The sequence below is a fragment of the Notechis scutatus genome, chromosome 2, assembly GCF_049901735.1.
Source record: "Notechis scutatus isolate UNSWTSFEM ecotype Mainland chromosome 2, rNotScu1.2, whole genome shotgun sequence".
Classification (NCBI taxonomy): Eukaryota; Metazoa; Chordata; class Lepidosauria; order Squamata; family Elapidae; genus Notechis; species Notechis scutatus.
In genome coordinates, this window is record NC_142010.1 from 265,929,361 (window position 1) to 265,948,306 (window position 18,946).

Sequence of the window (18,946 nt, forward strand, 5' to 3'; positions counted from 1 at the left end):
AGGCCACACCATCCAGTTTTGTTCACCACATTACAAAAAAGATGTTGAGACTCCAGAAAAAGTGCAGAGAAGAGCAACCAGGATGATTAGGGGATTGGAGACTAAAACACATGAAGAACGATTACAGGAACTGGGCCTGGCTAGTCTAGGGAAGAGAAGGACCAGGGGAGACAGGATAGCAGTCTTCCAATGTTGGAGGGGCTGCCCCAGAGAGAAAAGGGTCAAGCTATTCTCCAGACAAGGAATAATGGATGGAAACTGAACAAGGAGAGATTCAACCTGGAAATAAGGAGAAACTTTCTGACAGGGAGAACAATCAACCCATGGAACAGAAGTTGCCCTCGGAAGTCGTGGGAGCGCCATCACTTGAGACTTTCAAGAGGAGATTGGACTGCCATTTGTCAGAAATGGTGTAGGGTCTCCCGCTTGGGTGTGGGGTTGGACTAGATGACCTACAAGGTCCCTTCCAACTCTGATTACCTGTTAAGAATCTGCTTTATAATGCCTTAGTTAAGACCACACTTGGCATATTGCATCCATCTTTGGTCCCCATGATATCAATAAAATAAAATAAAAACAAAAACGTAGAGACTCTAGCAAAAGTGCAAAGGAGGGCAACAAACGTGATTAAGGGCCTGGAGACCAAAAGCTATGAAGAACCGTTGCAGGAATTGGGTATGGCCAGTCCAGAGAAAAGAAGGATTAGGGGGGGACATGATAGCCATGTTCAAATATTTGAGGGGCCGCCACAAAGTAGAAGAGGGGGTGAAATTATTCTCAAAGCACCTGAAGTCAGGACAAGAAGCAATGGATGGAAATTAATCAAAGAGAGGAAGAACCTGGAATTAGGGAGGAACTTCCTGACAGCAAGAACTATTATCCAGTGGAACTACTTGCCACCAGAAGTTGTGGGTGCTCCATTGCTGGAGGTTTCCAAGAAGAGCCTGGACAACCATTTGTCTGGAATGATATAAGGTTTCCTGCCTGAGCAAGGGGGTTGGACTACAAGAACCTCCAAGGTCACTTTCCAATTTTGTTATTCTGAAGTAAAAAAATAAATAAAAAGACTTGCTAAGAGTCAAGCATGAAATGTTTATTTCCATATCTGCTTATTTGGGAAAATTGACACAGTGAATCAAGCCAAATCTTGATAGCCTCTCCATGCTTCCCTTGAGATATTTCTTGTCCTTAGGGAAGTCAGGTTTTTTGCTGTTTCTTGTTTACAAAAGAGAAATCTGCTAATGAGCTCTGGAAAGTTTTTTAAAAAATTGATTGCTATAGGGAAAAGGCAACAAAAGACACATGATGCATTGGAATAAGTAAACGAGGTATTGGATATTAATATATTTTACTGTAGATGGGCACTCATGATTCGTCTCACTTAACAGCGGCAGCCCTCAAGGATCTCTTTTTAGACAGGTTAGATTAAAATCCCCAGGCATCTTGATAGGACGGGTTTTTATTTGACACACGAGGACAACATTAGAAAGAAGCTCTCCTTTGACCTTCTCAGATTGAATCTGACTTTGAGCATCCAGGACTGGAGATAAGAGCATGCAAGGGAAGGCATTAAAAACCAGAGGTTGCTACCTAGGGGGACTGGGGATATTCTTTCCAGAAGTCATAACAAAAAATGAAAAAAATGAAAGGGAAGAGGAGAGTGAATGGGAAGGAAAGAGAAAAGGAAGGGGGAAGGGAAGAGGGAAGGGAGAAGAGAAAGGAAAGGAAGAGAGAAAGGAAGAGAAGGAAAGGAAAGGAAAGGAAAAGAAAGGAAAGAAAAGGGAAAGGGAAAAAAGGAAAGGGAAAGAAAAGAGAAAGGGAAAGAAAGAGGAAGAGAGAGAGAGAAAGCTATAAATTATAAATCAAAACAAATCCCCCCCCACAAAAAAAAAAAGAAAAGAAAACAGAAGCTGGAATGGAATAACTGATAAAACAGTTTGGCCTCTGCTGCCCAAAATCCAGAGTGCAGGTTCTCTTAAATAAGCTTTCAGACTTGCAATAAATCACTGCAAAATATGGAAGTACCACCTGCCAGAAATAATGAGAAGACTGAGCAAGGTTTCCAGTCAACAATGATTAGTGGGTTTTGTGTGTGTGTGTGTGTGTGTGCTTTGTATCTAATCCCCTGCAATCTTGTATACCCCTTGTCATTTTTTGGTATCAATTCCTTCTTAATTTCCTTTTTATTCATCGTTTACTGTTTACAACCAGCCTATGCTGCTTCTCTCTACAAAAGAGCCCAGAGGAGTTTTCAAAAGATACCAATGCATCAATTCAAGGTAAAAAAAAAAATATAAAACATGGTATCATCATTAAGATTTATCTTGAAGTACATTTTAAAAAGCAAAGTTCTTTAGAACAAAAAGCTGAGCAATTTTTTTTTTCAGGAATGCTGCTAAAAACAGAAGCCGAACTTCACCCGTGAGCTAATTCTTCCCCAAATCTCCAAAATTAGCCACCTGAACATTGAAACTCTAACATTACAGTTTGAACAAAGGCATGGAGACAAAAACATAGGAAGAATGGCTGCAGGATTTGGGTAATCTGGAGAAAAGAAGGACTGGGGTGGGGGGTGGGGGCATGATAGCAGTTTTCCAGCCTTTGAGGGGCTGCCACAGAGAGGAGGAAGGGGTCAACCTGTTTTCCAAAACCCCAGAAGGCTGGATGGAAACTGAACAAGGAGAGAAACAACCTGGAATGAAGGAGAAGCTTCCGAACAGTGAGGACAATTAACCAGTGGAACAGCTTGACACCAGACACTGTAGGTTTTTTTTAAAAAAAGATTGGACAGCCACCTGTCTTAAATGGTATAGGCTGGTCTCCTGCTTGAGCAGGGGGTTGGACTACAAGACCTCCAAGGTCCCTTCCAGCTCTATTCTGATTCTGATTATAATGTAATCTCTGCTATTGGAATGATGTTGCTGTCCATTTTCATCACCAAACCTCCATTTCATGCTCAGATCCATATAGTTTGCAAGGATAAGGGAGAAGAGTTATCAAGAAAACTTGGATGCTTCCGTGATTTTAGGTTACTGCAATCTGCTGTTAAACTGCTATTAAAAACTTTCAAAAGAGGGAAATAGAGCAACCCTTCCATCTTTATGGTGCTGTTCATAAATGATTATTCTTCATTTAAAATATTTCTGGCACGCACACACGCACACTGCATCCTACCAGTTTTCAAGATGGTATATGTCAATAAAATACAATTAAAAATGGAAGACAATGAAAAATAGAACATCAACCCCCAGAACAGGAAAGAATGAGATGCTACTTTTAAAATCAAACAAACCCAATGCTTAAGTAGGCATCTATGTGAGGGTAGTTATGTCAGCGTTCCAACTCACCAACTCCAAACCAAGAAACTCCGAGACAAACAATTCCTCAAAGTTCCATTTTATTAGAGTTGTCATATTGGCACATCTGGGAAAACCTGAATCTGAAAGTATCCGGGTTTTCCTTCCTCAAAAGAGAAATCAAAGATCCATCCCCTGCACCTACCAGTCCATCACATGGCCCAATCAAAATGTCATTCCACTTGGAGACATTCCTCTCTGAGTGCAGGGCAACATGTCCTTGACGATCTGAGAAAGAATGTTGTTGAGTCTAATTATCTACCCTCTATGAAATCCCCCCTGAAATTCCCAGGCACAAATGTTGCAGCCTCGAAGGTTCCAAATAAAACATGGCTGCCAAGGCTGACAACTTATATCTGTACCACTCATGCATCATCACAAAATCTCCAGAACTATAAAACCTACAAACTTGAAAATTGGGCCCATATGTTCCTCTTGGCTTCTAGGGGCTCACTAAGAAAGGATTTTTTGAAATGACCATCAGAGCATTTAGTATTTCCTATATTATTATTATTAACACGCTCTGATGCTAAAGAGTTCTTACTCCCACTCCCCACCTGGAAAGAAATCTGTTCCAACTGCAGTTCAGCTAAGTCATGCCGAGGCTCCTTGCTGTCTCTTTCTTGCTCACACAGCAAATACAGTTTCCAAATAGTCCTCAACTCTCACTCCCCACCTGAAAAGAAACCTCTTCCAACTACAGTTGAGCTAAGCCACGCCCAGGCTCCTTGGTGCCTTTTTGCTCACAGCAAATACTGCTTCACTTTCCAAATAGCCCTCAACTCTCTCATTCCCCACCTGAAAAGAAACCTGTTCCAACTGCAGTTGAGCTAAGCCATGCCCAGGCTCTTTGCTGCCTCCTTCTTGCTCACACAGCAAATAACTGTTTCAGTTTCCAAACAGCCCTCATCTCTCTTACACATTGGCAGGATGCTAGCCTAATGAATACTGATGGATGCTGGTAGGCAGAGGCATAATTTTCCCCCCCCCCCCTTATTTTCTTACCCCAGAACTTGCCCAACAACATAGTTTTGTAGCGAAGTGTGCGTACCCTGCTAGTATATATATGTGTGTGTGTGTGTGTGCGTGCGTGCACATTATCATACATACAACATAAAATAAAACAAGATTCATCACTCTTTCTTTCCCTAAACATCTGGCACAATTAAGTACACCGGCAAGGGAGGAAATCCTCTCCTCCAGGCATCCATCAGGCAAGCCCACTTCCAACCCAAAAGACACAAACCCTGATTAGAAGCTGCCCCTCATTCCCGTAAAAAAACCAGACCGAGCTACTCCTCGTCTCACCATCAACTGAGCCCAATGCTTCCGATGCTAAGCAAGGCAGCCGTTAAATGAGATTTTGCCCCCCTTTGCCCCACATTTTACGACCTTTGTTGCCACAGCGCTTAAGTGCCTCACACGGCCGTTGTTAAGTGAATTGTGTGGTCATTAAGTGAATCTGGCTCTTCCCCCTCCTCCCCCCCCTTGTTTTTGCATGTCGCAAGAGGGCTGGGAAGAGTTACAAATGGTGATTCCATGAGACCCGGACATGCAACTGTCAGGGATTGCATGCCAGTGGACAAGCGCCTGGATTTTGGTCACGTGACCAATAGTTGTAGGTGTGAAAACTGGTCATACGTTACTTTTTTTTCAGTTCTGTTGCAACTTCCGTCATGAAACAAGTGGTGGTTGAGAATTTCCTGTACACAAGAGGGAGATGGACCTCAACTCAATGGAATTACTAGCTTCTCCTACTATGTCCAAACTTCACATAGTGATGCGGAACTGCCAGACAGGTGGCATATAAATTTAACATATAAATGCACCCATCTATCAATGTTTGAGAGAGTAGAAGCGGCACCTGGCTGGGAAATCATGGCAAGGCAGGGAAATATGATCCATAATCCACATACATAAGCCTCAGTGGGGCAGCGGTTAAGAGTGTAGAATTGCAGGCTCCTTCTGCTGACTGACTGCAATTTGGCAGTTCGAATCCCACCAGGCTCCAGGTTGACTCAGCCTTCCGTCCTTCCAAGGTGGGTAAAATGAGGACCCGGCTTGTTGGGGGCAAGAGGCTGACTCTGTAAACCGCTTAGAAAGGGCTGTAAAAGCATGGTGAAGCGGGATATAAGTCTAAGGGCTATTGCTATTCCTTTCTTATCTTCTTTATTTTCCTTCCTTCCTTCCTTCCTTCCTTCCTTCCTTCCTTCCTTCCTTCCTTCCTCCCTTCCCTCCCTCCCCTCCCTCCCTTCCTTCCTTCCTTGAGCCATTGTGGCACAGTGGTTAAAATGCAGTATTGCAGGCTAATTCTGTCAACTGCCAGCAGTTTGAATCTCACCAGACTCAAGGTTGACTCAGCTTTCTGTCCTTCCGAGGTGGGTAAAATGAGGACCCAGATTGTTGGGGGCCAGAGGCTGACTCTGTAAACCACTTAGAGAGGGTTGTAAAAGCACTGTGAAGCGGGATATAAGTCTAAGTGCTATTGCTATTCCTTCCTTATCTTCTTTATCTTCCTCCCTCCTTCCTCCTCCCCTTTCACGTTTCCTTCCATCCATATTTTTCTTTTCTTCCTTCCACCCTCCCTCTTTCCCTCCCTCCCAGTGGTTAGAATGCAGTATTGCAGGCTAACTCTGCCCCCTGCCAAGAGTTCGATCCTGACCGACTGGCTCAAGATGGACTCAGCCTTCCATCCATCCGAGGTGGGTCAAATGAGGACCTAGATTGTTGGGGGCAAATAGGCTGACACTGTAAACCGCTTAGAGAGGGCTGGAAAAGCACTGTGAAGCGGTATATAAGTCTAAGTGCTGCTGCTACATGGAAAGAAAAGGACAGAAAAACGTCTATGCTGATAAGACCGTGATGCCTTTCAAAGGGAGGGAAATTCCCAATGTGGAGAGATGAGGGACTTTATGAAGAAATATGCCTTTTACGGATAGTCCTCGACTTACGACCACAATAGAGTCCAACATTTCTGTTGCTAAGCGAGATGGTTGTTAAGTGAGTTTTGCCCCATTTTACAACCTTTCCTGCCACAGTTCTTAAGGGATTCAGTGCAGCTGTTGAGTTGGTCCCACGGTCGGTCAATGAACCTGGCTTCCTGTTGAGTTTGCTTGTCAGAAGTTTGCAAAAGGGGACATGACCCTGGGACTATGCAACCGTCATAACTGTGAGTCAGTTGGCAAGCATCTGAATTTGATCATGTGACCCTGGGGATGCTGCACGAGTCGTAAGTGTGGAAAACAGTTCACTTTTTTTTTCCAGTGCTGTTGTGGCTTTGAATGGTCCCTAAATGAACTGTTGTAAGTCAAGGACTATCTGTATATAGCGGTACTAATGTTTTCTTGCAGCCATCGCATTACCTAATTAGGTAACATCATCAATGCTTCTGATGGCGTACATTGGCGACAGTTTCCCTATCATAGCAAGACAAGAAGCAGCGGATGGAAACTAGCCAAGGAGAGAGAGAAGCAACTTGGAATTAAGGGGAAATTTTCTCACAGGCAGGACAATTAACCAGTGGAACAGCTTGCCTCCAGAAGTTGTGGATGCTCCATCACTGGAGGCGTTTAAGACGAGACTGGACAGCCATTTATCTGAAATGGTATATAGGGTCTCCTGCTTGAGCAGGGGGCTGGACTGGAAGACCTCCAAGGTCCCTTCCAGCTCTATTCTGATTCATTGATTAATCAAGGAGAGAAGCAACAGAGAATTAAGGAGAAACTTTCTGACAGTTAGAAGAATCAACCAGTGGAACAGCTTGCCTTCAGAACTTGTGGGTACTTCATCACTGGAGGTCTTTAAAGAGAGACTGGATCACTATTTCTCTGGAATGGAATAGGGTCTCCTGCCAGAGCAGGGGGCTGGACTAGAAGACCTCCAAGTCCCTTCCATCTTTGTTGTACTGTATTCTACTCAAAATAAGGAGGAATTTCCTGATAGTGAGGAAAAAGTAACCAGTGGAACAGCTTGCCACTAGAGGTTGTGGGTGCTTCATCACTGGAGGTTGATGAAGTCACTTATCTGAAATGGTCTAGGTTCTCCTGCCCTGAGCAGGGGGATGGACTAGAAGACCTCCAAGGTCCCTTTTCCAGCTCCTGTGATCCTGATGGCTTGCAACGACCACCCTGGCTTGCAAAGCAGCTCCGTGCGGCTCCCGTTCCTCCGGTCCGGGGCCTCAACCCAAACCGGCTTCGCTTCTCCATCTCCGTCCTCTCCTTTCGAGGCCGAGGCGGGGAGGGCAGAGAGAGAACCGTGGCAGTTTCAGCCCCAGTGGACGGCGTGGGGGGAGAGGCAAGCGGGCTCCCGGTGGATGCCAAGGGCGAGGCTGGGTGGAGGAAGGGAGGGAAGGAGGCGGAGAGAAGGACATCGATGCCCCCTTTCCTCTATCTAAAGCCCACGAAGTGCGATTCCCATCGGCGGAGAGGGAGAGAATTCAGCACCACGGCGCTGGACAGCTCCCCGAGAGAAGGAGGGGGAGAGCGAGAGAGGCTTTGGGAGACCCGCTCAGGGAGGAAAAAGGGGTGACGTCATCGCGCTTTTCCCCCTCCCGCCGGGTCCTGCCCAAGCGGGGAGGGGGAGAAGGGAGGGATGCTGCGAGGGGTCCGGGGACGGTTCCTTCTCCCCCAATACACACTACACACACACACACACACACACACACACTCACCAACGGCTGCATCTCTGCGCGCACGGCGGGCACCTGGAAGCGGTCGATCTCCTCCATCATGGTGCCGGCGGGCGGTCAAAAGGAGGAGGAGGAGGAGGAAGGAGGGAAGACCTCGGCAGCCTCACTGAGGCCGGGGGTGGCCCTCCGCCGGTGCCGGAGCCCGCCTCATCCCTGCCGCCAGAGGAGCCCGAGCCGCCGGCCGTCGTGACTCAGCCCCCCTTGCCCTGCCCCGGATAAGCGCGCGCCACTGCGCAGGCGCCGACGCAGCCCGGAAAGAGGGAGGAGGAGGGAAAGGCGGAGGAGGGAAAAGGGAGGACAGCGCGCCTGCGCGAAGCCCGGCCCGTCGGAGGGGCGCTCGGGCCCGCCTCATTTGCATAGTCATGAGGGGGCGGGGAGGAATCCTCACGGGCGGAGTCCTGTCAGGTTCAATTTATGTATATAAAATGTATATATATTTATATATAAATCCTTCCTCGGCCCGCTCGAGAGGGGTTTGCCGCTACCCGGCGCCTAATCCCCCGCTGGGGAAGGGAAACAAAAAATAAAAGGGTGGGGGGGGAGAAAGAGAGGGAAAGATGGCGGCGCTGTGGCTCAGCTAGACGGCCCTTCTCGCCTTCGGCGGCCGCCTCTGTGGTGGCTTCCGGTTGGTTGCCAGGGGTGCCGGAGTCAACTTCCGGCAGCTGACGAGCCAGCTTGAAAGCAGAGGACGGCCGCGGCGGAGGCGGCGGCGGAGCTGCTGTTCTCGACATGCCCGCGAAGGATCTCTACCGGCGCAAGCAGGTACGGATGGGCGGGTGTGTGTGTGAGCGGGGGCGTGACGTCACCGTGACGCCATCGCGCCACCCGGTGACGTTACCCGGTGGGCGCACCAAAGATTGCCAGAATGGTCCCTCTTTTTTCAGATTGGAATGAACGTCCACATAACCCCCCCCCCCTCGCCCTTAAAGTGATTCTTGTGCCCCCAAATCAGGAAATGTCTGTCTGTCTGTCCGTCTATCATTATCCATCCATTTATGTATTTATTTATGTCATCTATTATCTATCAATCTTCTCTATCATTATCCATCCATCCATCAATATATCTATCAATATATCTATCAATCATATCCATCCATCTATATCTATCTATCTATCTATCTAATCTATCTATCTAATCTATCTATCTATCTATCTATCATCTATCTATCTATCATCTATCTATCTATCATCTATCTATCTATCTATCTATCTATCTATCTATCTATCTATCTATCTATCTATATCTATCTATCTCTATCTATCATCTATCTATCTATCATCTATCTATCATCTATCTATCTATCTATCTATCTATCTATCTATCTATCTATCTATCTATCTATCTCTATCATCTATCTATCTATCTATCTATCTATCTATCTATCTATCTATCATCTATCTATCTATCTATCTATCTATCTATCTATCTATCTATCTATCTATCTATCTATCTATCTATCTATCTATCTATCATCTATCCATATCTATCTGTCCATCCATCCATCCATCCATCTATCATCTATCATTATCCATCCATCCTTCCTTCTATCTCTATCATTATCTATCCATCCATCTGTCTATCCATATCTATCTATCATCTATCTATCTATCTATCTATCTATCTATCTATCTATCTATCTATCTATCTATCTATCTATCTATCTATGATCTATCCATATCTATCTGTCCATCCATCCATCCATCTATCATCTATCATTATCCATCCATCCTTCCTTCTATCTCTATCATTATCTATCCATCCATCTGTCCATCCATATCTATCCATATCTATCTATCTATCATCTATCTATCTATCTATCTATCTATCTATCTATCTATCTATCTATCTATCTATCTATCTATCTATCTATCTATCTATCTATCTATCTATGATCTATCCATATCTATCTGTCCATCCATCCATCCATCATCTATCATTATCCATCCATCCATCCATCCATCCATCCATCCATCTATCTATCTGTAATGGCCCAGTGGTTAGAATACAGTATTGCAGCCTAACTCTCCTTACTGCCAGAACTTCGATTCTCACCAGGCTCAAGGTGACTCGGCCTTCCATCTTTCCGAGGTGGGTAAAATGAGGACCCAGATTGTTGGGGGCAAATAGGCTGACTCTGTAAACCGCTTAGAGAGGGCTGGAAAGCACTGTGAATCGTTATATAAGTCTAAGTGCTAATGTTATTATTTGTCCATCTGTAATTGGTGTCAGTAAAAAGGAATGCCTTTGATTAATGTTTCTAGTTCCTTGGTAGTAACAAGCAAGAATGTGAATTCTGATAAGAACTGGTTCAAATCGGAATGAAATTGCCCAGAAAGTTGAACTTTAATAACCTGAAAACTCATTGTAATAAAATAGATGATAGACAGACAGACAGACAGACAGACAGACAGACAGACAGACACAAATAGGTGGGCCATCAGAGATAGATAGATCGATAGCTAGCTAGCTAGCTAGATGATAGATGGATGGATGGATGGATGGATGGATAGATAGATAGATAGATAGATAGATAGATAGATGATAAATAGATAGATGATAGATATACATAGATAGATAGATGGTAGATAGATAGATGGTAGATAGATAGATGATACATACATACATAGATGATAGATAGATAGATGACAGATAGATGATAGATACTGCAGATAAATGATACATGATGATGATACATACATAGATACTAGATAGATAGACAGACACAAATAGCTAGGTAGATATCTAGCTAGATAGCTAGTTAAATGATAGATAGATAGATGATAGATAGATAGATAGATAGATAGATAGATAGATAGATAGATAGATAACAGCTTCAGAATCAGACAGATAGATAGAACTTAGCAATAGAACTTAGACATATATTGCTTCATGGTGCTTTACAGCCCTCTCTAAGCAGTTTACAGTCAACATATGGTCCCCAACAATCTGGGTCCTCGTTTTACCAACCTAAGAAGGACGGAAGGCTGAGTTGACTTCCAGGCAGTCAGGTTTGAACTCCTGGCAGCGGGAAGAATTAGCCTGCAATACTGCCTTGTAACCACTGTGCCACCACAGCTCATTATAACCATTCATTTAGTAACCATTTGAAGTTACAGCAGCATTGAAAAAAGTGACTTATGACTATTTTTCACACTTATGACCATTGCAGCGCGCCCCCCCATGGTCACATGATCAAAATTCTGGTACTTGGCAACTGACTGGTACTTATGACTGTTGCAGCTTCCTGGGGTTATGTGATCCCCTTTTGCAACCTTCTCAGAAGCAAAGTCAACAGGGAATCCAGATTCACTTAACAGCTGCAGTGATTCACTTAACAACTGTGGCAAGAAAGGTTGTAAAATGGGCCAAAAACTCACTTAACCATTGTTTTGCTTAGTGGCAGAAATTTTGGGGTCAATTTGTGGTCATAAGTCGAGGAGTTCCTGCACTCAAAGATGCCCCCTTCTTCTACTCCCATCACTTGGGAGTAAATGTGGATATTGTCTATAGTGCTACTTGGGGATCCTTAAAGTTATTTTTGTTATTTTTGTTTTAACAGTAATTTAGCTTTTTGTCCTGCAATGTCCCACCAGGATCTTCTTATTCTGGCATAAAAATCTCTTTTGGTTTGTCTATTTTTTTTTTCCTGTGATACAACTCTGTTCTGACCCAAGCTTTGTTCAAATTAAACCAACGCAAACTCTGTATAAAAGCAAACCTCTTTTAATGCAAGCGCTGTGAATTCTGTGCATTCACAGCCAAGACTCATCTAAAACTAATTGTCCAAGATAAGAGCAAGCCCTTCCAAGGTTGTGCAAGGTTTGCCAAGAACACTAGATTAAATTGCAAGGAAATATTCAAAACTAAAAGTCTCCAAACACAAACCAGGATAGTCCGAACTGCCACAAGACTTGAAGTGCAAGAACTTCTTTGCTTCCTGCAAAGAATCCCCACCTCCGAGGGCTGGCTTTTATCCCTTATGGGAGGGGCCATCACCTTCCAGCCTTACTCCCGAGTGGCCCGTGCTGCTTCAGCTGCTCTCTCCTTCGAGCAGCCCTGCGCATACGTGCACTGGGCACAGGCTCCCCGGGGTCCTCTTCCTCACTGCTGCCAGACTCCACAAGCTCCAAGGGCAGCACCCCACTTCCTCATGGTCCTGGCCCCATCCCTGCATGACACGCAGGCCCCTTATCCGAGTCCTCGCTCTCAGAGACCTCTGCCACCCGCACTTGCTGCCGGCGAACCACAACAAACTCTCCCCGGTGATTCCCAGAGGCCTCGTCTCCGCCAAATCCCTCCTTAATGCATTTCCGTCGCAGGAGTTATGTGAATGCATTATTAATTCAGAGCCTGTAATTAGCCAACAGGTGGGCAGTATATTTCAGAAACAGGTTTTTATAGATAGATTTTTTTTTTTTTAATCTCTCAGGCCTATAAGTAATTCTTTTATGTTCCAATTCTATGCCTATTTTATGGGAAGCCCCGCGCCGTGCCTTAAATGCCGTTAGCTCTTCGGAATAAAAACAGGCTATAAATAGAAATAGATGAAGTTTACAGAGCCAATTGTATAGCTGACTTGCAGGTATTCCAACCAATGTTTTCCTTCCGCAAACCCAAGTCCGAGAAATGCTTTAATTCATGCATATAAAAAGTATGTAACTCTGGAATTGCTTTTTCATTTTGGGGAGGGCCCTCTTATCTGAAATGGTATAGGGCCTCTTCCTTGTTGAGCAGGAGGTTGGACTAGAAGATCTCCAAGGTCCCTTGCAACTCAATTATTCTGTCCTGTCCTGGATTAGTTTCTGTTCTACTTTCTGTTCTATATTCTTCTGTATTCTACTCTGCTCTGCTCTATACTCTATTTTGTCTTGCCTTGCCTTGCCTTCTCATCTCGTCTCGTCTCGTCTCCTCTCCTCCTCTTCTCTTCTATTTCCTATTCCTATTTCTATTCCTCTCTCCTCTCCTCTCCTCTCCTCCCCTCCCTCCCCTCCTCTTCTATTTCTTATTCCTATTTCTATTCCTCTCTCCTCCCTCCCCCCCCTCCTCTTCTATTTCTTATTCCTATTTCTATTCCATCTACTCTTCTCTTCTCTCCTCCTCCCCTCCCCTCCCCTCCTCTTCTATTTCTTATTCCTATTTCTATTCCATCTTCTCTTCTCTTCTCTTCTCTTCTCTTCTCTTCTCTTCTCTTCTCTCCTCTCCTCTCCTCTCCTCTCCTCTCCTCTCCTCTCCTCTCCTCTCCTCTCCTCTTCTCCTTCTTCCCCTTCCCCTACCCCAGTGGTGGGATTCAATTTGTTTTACTAGTGGTTCTCTGGGCGTGGCTTGGTGGGCGTGGTAGGGGAAGGATACTGTAAAACCTCAAGTCAGAGATGGTAATTGCCGGTTCTCGGAATTACTCAAAATTTCTACTACTAGTTCTCCAGAACTGGCCAGAACCTGCTGAATGTCAGCTCTGTCCTACCCCTTAACCCCTACCCTATCCCTACCTCCATTCCATTTTGAAGGAAGGATTGATACTCCTTGCAGACAGCTGGTCATTTGCATCCTTTTTAGAGAGCCATCGAGGCCACTTGGAGGTTTCTCTGTGTGTCCTCAGGGTCACCTGAGTGGTGCAAATGGTTCCTGTAGTCTGCAATTTTTCCCCCCTCTCTGGAAATCCATTCCTACTCCCACCCCATTCCCAAATTGAACATAGCTAAAAGTCGGTAGAGATTCTCCGTCCTCCAGCTCAGGGTTGTCCCAAAGGTGCTTTTTCAGGGAGCAACTGGACTTTCTGGTGTTTCTCCTTTGAAGGTACATTTCCCTTCTCATCCAAGAAGCTTCTTCAGCTCTGACTGGCTGCCTCCTTTGGGACAGCACTGAAAAAAAGGGACTGATGACTGTTTTTCACCCTTACAACCAGTGCAGCATCTCCAGGGTCCCGTGATCAAAATTCAGAGGCTTGGCCACTGCCTCATAGTTATGACGGTCATGTAATCCCCTTTTGCGACGTTCTGACAAGCAAAATCCCTGGAGAAGTCAGACTAACTTTAACAACCTTGTTAACTGAACAACTGCCGTGGTTCACCTCAGAAGTCAGAAGCCAATCTTTTTTTTAAGGATTATTGTTAATTTATATATAGACATAATTGAAATAAATGCGAAAACTGGAACTTATGATAAGAAGATGAATTATATTTAATAAAATAAAGAATACAGTTAAAATGAATTAGGAGGAATCTAGTGAAAAGACTAATATCAGTTTCTATAATTAACTGAATAGATCAATATATTTGAAATAATAAATGAGTTAGAAAGTAATTGAGGGAAAGAATACCAGGCGGAATCTTGCTTAAAAAATATATATATATGCATATGTGATATATAGTAGTGAGGAGATTATTGTTATTAAACTAGAATGTGATAATTATACAGTAATTATATTCGGATAAATTTTGATTATGGATTAAAGGGGAATAAACTGAGGGATGTATAAGATAAAAAGGTGGCATACTCTAATTGGTAATTAAAGGGGCAAATTTTTGGAATTATTAGATTAAAGTTGAAATGTACTGAATAATGAAATAAAAGTATGTGATAAAATTGCAAATATGACAGATAAAAGTATAAAGGAATAATGAATTTAGAATAAAAAAATAAGAATGTTAGACTATAAAACAAGATATGGGTATATTTAAAGAAAAAGGAATTAAGATATAAATTGAAAATGGATTTAATAAGTGTGAAGAAAATAAGAATAATGGAGAAAATTTATTGGAAAATGGAAGTAATGATATGATATAGAATTGAATGTGAAAGATAAATATATACTAAGGCCATGTCTGCACTGAAGTGTAAAAACCTGGAACCACGTTGTTCACGGAAAGAGATGCTTTTAAAATGTAAAAATAAAAAAATTATTACATAAAAAGAAGAAGCCAGAAGCCAAAAAGGTCGTAAAATAGGGACAAAACGCCCTAAACGAATGTCTCGCTTACCAGCAGAAATTTCTGGCTCAATTGTGCTCTTAAGTCGAGGATTAGCTATACCGCTTTCCACACCCAGCCCTGCCTATTTCTACCAGAAAAGTATTAGTTTGGGGTGAGCTGGCAGTAGATAACACCATGAAATGCCTTAGGAATATTTCTCTAGATTGAATCATGAGCTTTAGTCAACCTCATCAGGTTGAGAGCAATTAATTCAATGACGATCACTGATCTCACGCAAAAACTAATTACAGTTTTATTTTGTCTCCTCTCCAGAGTCAACTTGGAATTCGGCCTTCAAAAACAAATGTCAGGAGAAGGGTAAACAATTTCATTTTTAAGTGCATTTTTCTTTCAAGTCACCGCAACAATCTCAATGGATGGGTTGTTTTTTTTTCCAAGTATGTTTGGCTTTGTGGTTTAAATCATTGATTTACACCACAAAGAAGAAGAAAGAAAAATAAATCTTAATTAGATAGTTTCTGCACTGATCTTTCTCTGTCCTGAGTAAATAAACTCCGGAATAAGCCTCACAGCTTCCAATTTAACAAAAATAATTGGTTAAGCTATAAATATGCATATTCAAATCTGGCCTTTAAGTACAATCTGTTGGACGCATTTGTGGAGATAAAATGACATTATTAGTTGTACATGGTTATGGCAGCTGAATTCTATTTAATCAGATATCCAGAAGGATCCAAAATGTCAAAATGACAATTGCGGTAGCAGAAGGATTAAAACCCCACCCTTTGTATGTGTGAACACGAGTACCAATATCTATTTTCTCCATGTCTCTTCTCAGTCGTTTTCAAAAATTATCATTTTAATCTAATATATCAAAAATGTTTAATTACATTGCAAAATATACAGAGTCTTCCGAATGAAGGCAAATATATATATATATGTCCCAGATTGCAAGATCCAATCTGGGTTGGACACTGGGACTAAAGGTTTATTTTTCCAAGCTTTCGGACCAGTGGTGGGATTCAGAAAAATTTACTACCGGTTCTGTGGGTGTGATGTGGCTTGGTGGGTGTGGCTTGGTGGGCATGGCAGGGGAAGGTTACTGTAAAATCCCCCTTCCCTCCCCACCCACTAACCTGCTTTCCAGCTCCGTTCTCCTGTGCAGGGCAACCAAAGGAGACCCAGCCAATCAGCTGGGACTCAGAAGGTGGAGAATAGATGGGGGCGGGGCCAGTCAGAGGCGGTATTTGACAGTTCTCCGAACTACTCAAAATGTCCGCTACCGGTTCTCCAGAACTGGTCAGAACCAGCTGAATGCCACCTCTGTTTGGGACTCATGTACGAGGACAAGTCGCTTAGAGATGGACGATACTTCTAATATAATCCACCGGATCCCCTGAGTGGATTGCCCCCGTGAGTATGTAGGACCGACGGGGAGGAAGCTAACCACCAGATTCCAAGAACACAAGCGAGCAATTAGACAAGGAGGCCTTGCAACAAACAAGGTTACAAATTCAATTTCGCAGCTATTAAGATTGTTGGCCGAGCAGGGACAAAAATTGCCAGGGAAATTGTTGAAGTCTGGGAAACGGGCCTCTCATCAGTCAACCAGGATTGCTGGTTTGCCACTTATCAGCAACTTAGAAGCCAAGGGCTTGGCAGCACAAGGAAACAACGGCCAATGACTTAATAACCAGCTACCAACACCCCAATCAACAACTAAAAAGCCACATACAACCAGGCACTATACACAGAGTAGCCCAAAACACATGCTGTGATAAATAAATTTATCACAGCACGAGTCCGAAAACTGGGAAGACTAAACCTTGATCTTATGACTTAGATTGGAAACTTTGGAGTCTTTGTTCAATATTTTTTTTAAATTTTAAATACAAATAATACAAACATAGTACATATACATCTAAATACAAAAAAAAAAAAAGAGAGAAACAAAATCCCTGGATACCATTTTTTTCCTTATATTTCTTCTTCTATAACAATTAAAAGACATACAATATATTCCAATTATGCCCTTATCCTCTCCAAAGCAACATATATTTTTGAGTAGGTTTTTATTCCTTTTGCCTTCCACTAACACTGTTTTTATAAAATCCCCCCTATTTCATTATAATTGTTTGCTTTTAATCATCCATTTTTTAAATTTAATTTCTGTTAATTTATCATTTGTTGCCATACTCCAAATTTCATTATACCACTCATTCCTTTGAATATCCCAATTTCATCCCCAATATTTAGCCATCCCTAATCTAATTGCCATTATCAAATCCATTTGATTTACAATCAGTTCTTTTTTTGTTTCATTTATATCCTGTTTTCCCACCACCAACAGTAATGCAATTCTCGGTGACATATCTAAATTTACATTCAGTTATCCTTATGTAGCACAAGAACTCTTCCATTCACCTGTGGATTTCAATTGATAGAAGCAAAACATGTAGACCCATTTTTCTCCTTCAAAATGTTTTCCTTTGGTATAACTGCTGGACAGATTATTGATTACTTACGACAGTTCACTATGATTTGCAGTTACCAAAAATTAACAAATTACTCTCAGAGTAGTAATGGGGGACTTTAACTACACTGACATTAATTGGGAGACAAACTCTGGATCAATTGGGACTTAGACTTGGAATAACTTTATGGTCACTTTGAATGTACACTAATCGGCATACATTAAAATGAAACATGGCTGCATACAGCTAGCTCCCAAAGGGTCACCATCTCCAACATACACTACATAACCATGACAAAATAAATAAATAAGCATATAAAAAACAGTTGCTTGAATTGGGTCAGTCTAATTTAATGAAAAGAAGGACTAAGGGAGACATGGTAGCCATCTTCCAATAGTTGAAGGCCAAGGGAAGAGGGGTGGGGGAGGTCAAGCTATTCTCCAAAGCACCAGAAGGAGAGGACAAGAAGCAACGGATGGAAACTAACCAAGCAAAGAAGCAACCTGGAACTAAGGAGAAACTTCTGGACAGTGAGGACAATTAATCTGTCATGCCCCTGTTGGAGTCTGACTCTGAGGGAGAGGAGGAACAGTCGACAGGGAGTGGGAGTGTGCCTCCAGAGGTTGTGGAGAAAACTGGGGAAGGGCACAGGCCGGATGGGCATTCAGAGGAAGACTCAGGCGGATAAGGAAGAAACGTGAATGGCGTGGTCTACGGGGAGGAAAGGGCCTTGATCCCCTTCATGGGCTGCAGCTGCGAGGACTGTTTAAAAGGACAAACTGCCCATGGCCCAGTGCTGGAAGCAAAGTGTGGAAATAATTCTAGTCTATCGGTTCTTATCTGAGTTCTTGCCTCCTCCCCAGTGTGTGTATTTTGATATCTGTGGATGTCTTCAAGCCCTTATCCTGCCTTGTCTCATTAATTGCTTCAGTGTGGTTTGTGCTTTTTTTTTTTTTCATATTTATAATTTATATGTATTTTGAGTTCGAGTGGAATTTCTTCCTTTTCGCAACTGTTCGTGGGGGAGTTTTCTTTTTCTCCAGTCAATGATAATTGGAGCTTTGAAGCCAAGTTGAAGGAATTAAAGGGACTTCACCTGTTTTCATGACTTTGTCGCTTTTGTATCCTACCCTGGGTCATCACATAATCAGTGGAACTACTTGCCTCAAGAAGTTGTGGGTGCTTCAACATTGGAAGCTTTTAAGAAAAGATTGGACTGGCTTTATCTGAAATGATACAGAGTAATGATCCTGCTTAGGCAGGGAGTTGGACCTCTATCACTGATAATGTTAGCTAGTTGGGTCATGAAAGGTCTGCAAGAAAGCAACCCAGCTCAGAGAGCACCAAGGAACCCACAGTTCAATTCTGAGCTCTAAATATTCTCTTCAGTTGACATGATCCAAGAAGTCTGCCTTCCAATGCATGTTAACTCTTACAAAGCGGCCAAGCTTTTTGACACTTAAAGTCTTCTCTGTAAAACCTGATCTAGAACTCCCAGT

General features: G+C 43.0%; 2 protein-coding genes across 4 annotated transcripts in view; one reads left to right on the forward strand and one right to left on the reverse strand.

The window, feature by feature from the left end:
- FAM219A (family with sequence similarity 219 member A) overlaps window positions 1-8,295 on the reverse strand; it is a 54,370-nt gene extending 46,075 nt beyond the window's left edge. The window contains exon 1 of one of the 2 annotated variants that reach the window (XM_087958773.1): window positions 8,026-8,295. In XM_087958773.1, the coding sequence (XP_087814899.1) occupies window positions 8,026-8,085 (60 nt within the window). In that variant the 5' untranslated portion in view covers window positions 8,086-8,295. The remainder of the gene's footprint in view (window positions 1-8,025) is intronic. The other variant, XM_087958772.1, reaches the window with a different exon arrangement.
- Window positions 8,296-8,424: 129 nt separating this feature from the next.
- Window positions 8,425-18,946, forward strand: part of DNAI1 (dynein axonemal intermediate chain 1) — a 148,110-nt gene continuing 137,588 nt past the window's right edge. The window contains exons 1-2 of one of the 2 annotated variants that reach the window (XM_087958757.1): window positions 8,425-8,805; window positions 15,286-15,330. In XM_087958757.1, the coding sequence (XP_087814883.1) occupies window positions 8,773-8,805; window positions 15,286-15,330 (78 nt within the window). In that variant the 5' untranslated portion in view covers window positions 8,425-8,772. The remainder of the gene's footprint in view (window positions 8,806-15,285; window positions 15,331-18,946) is intronic. The other variant, XM_087958756.1, reaches the window with a different exon arrangement.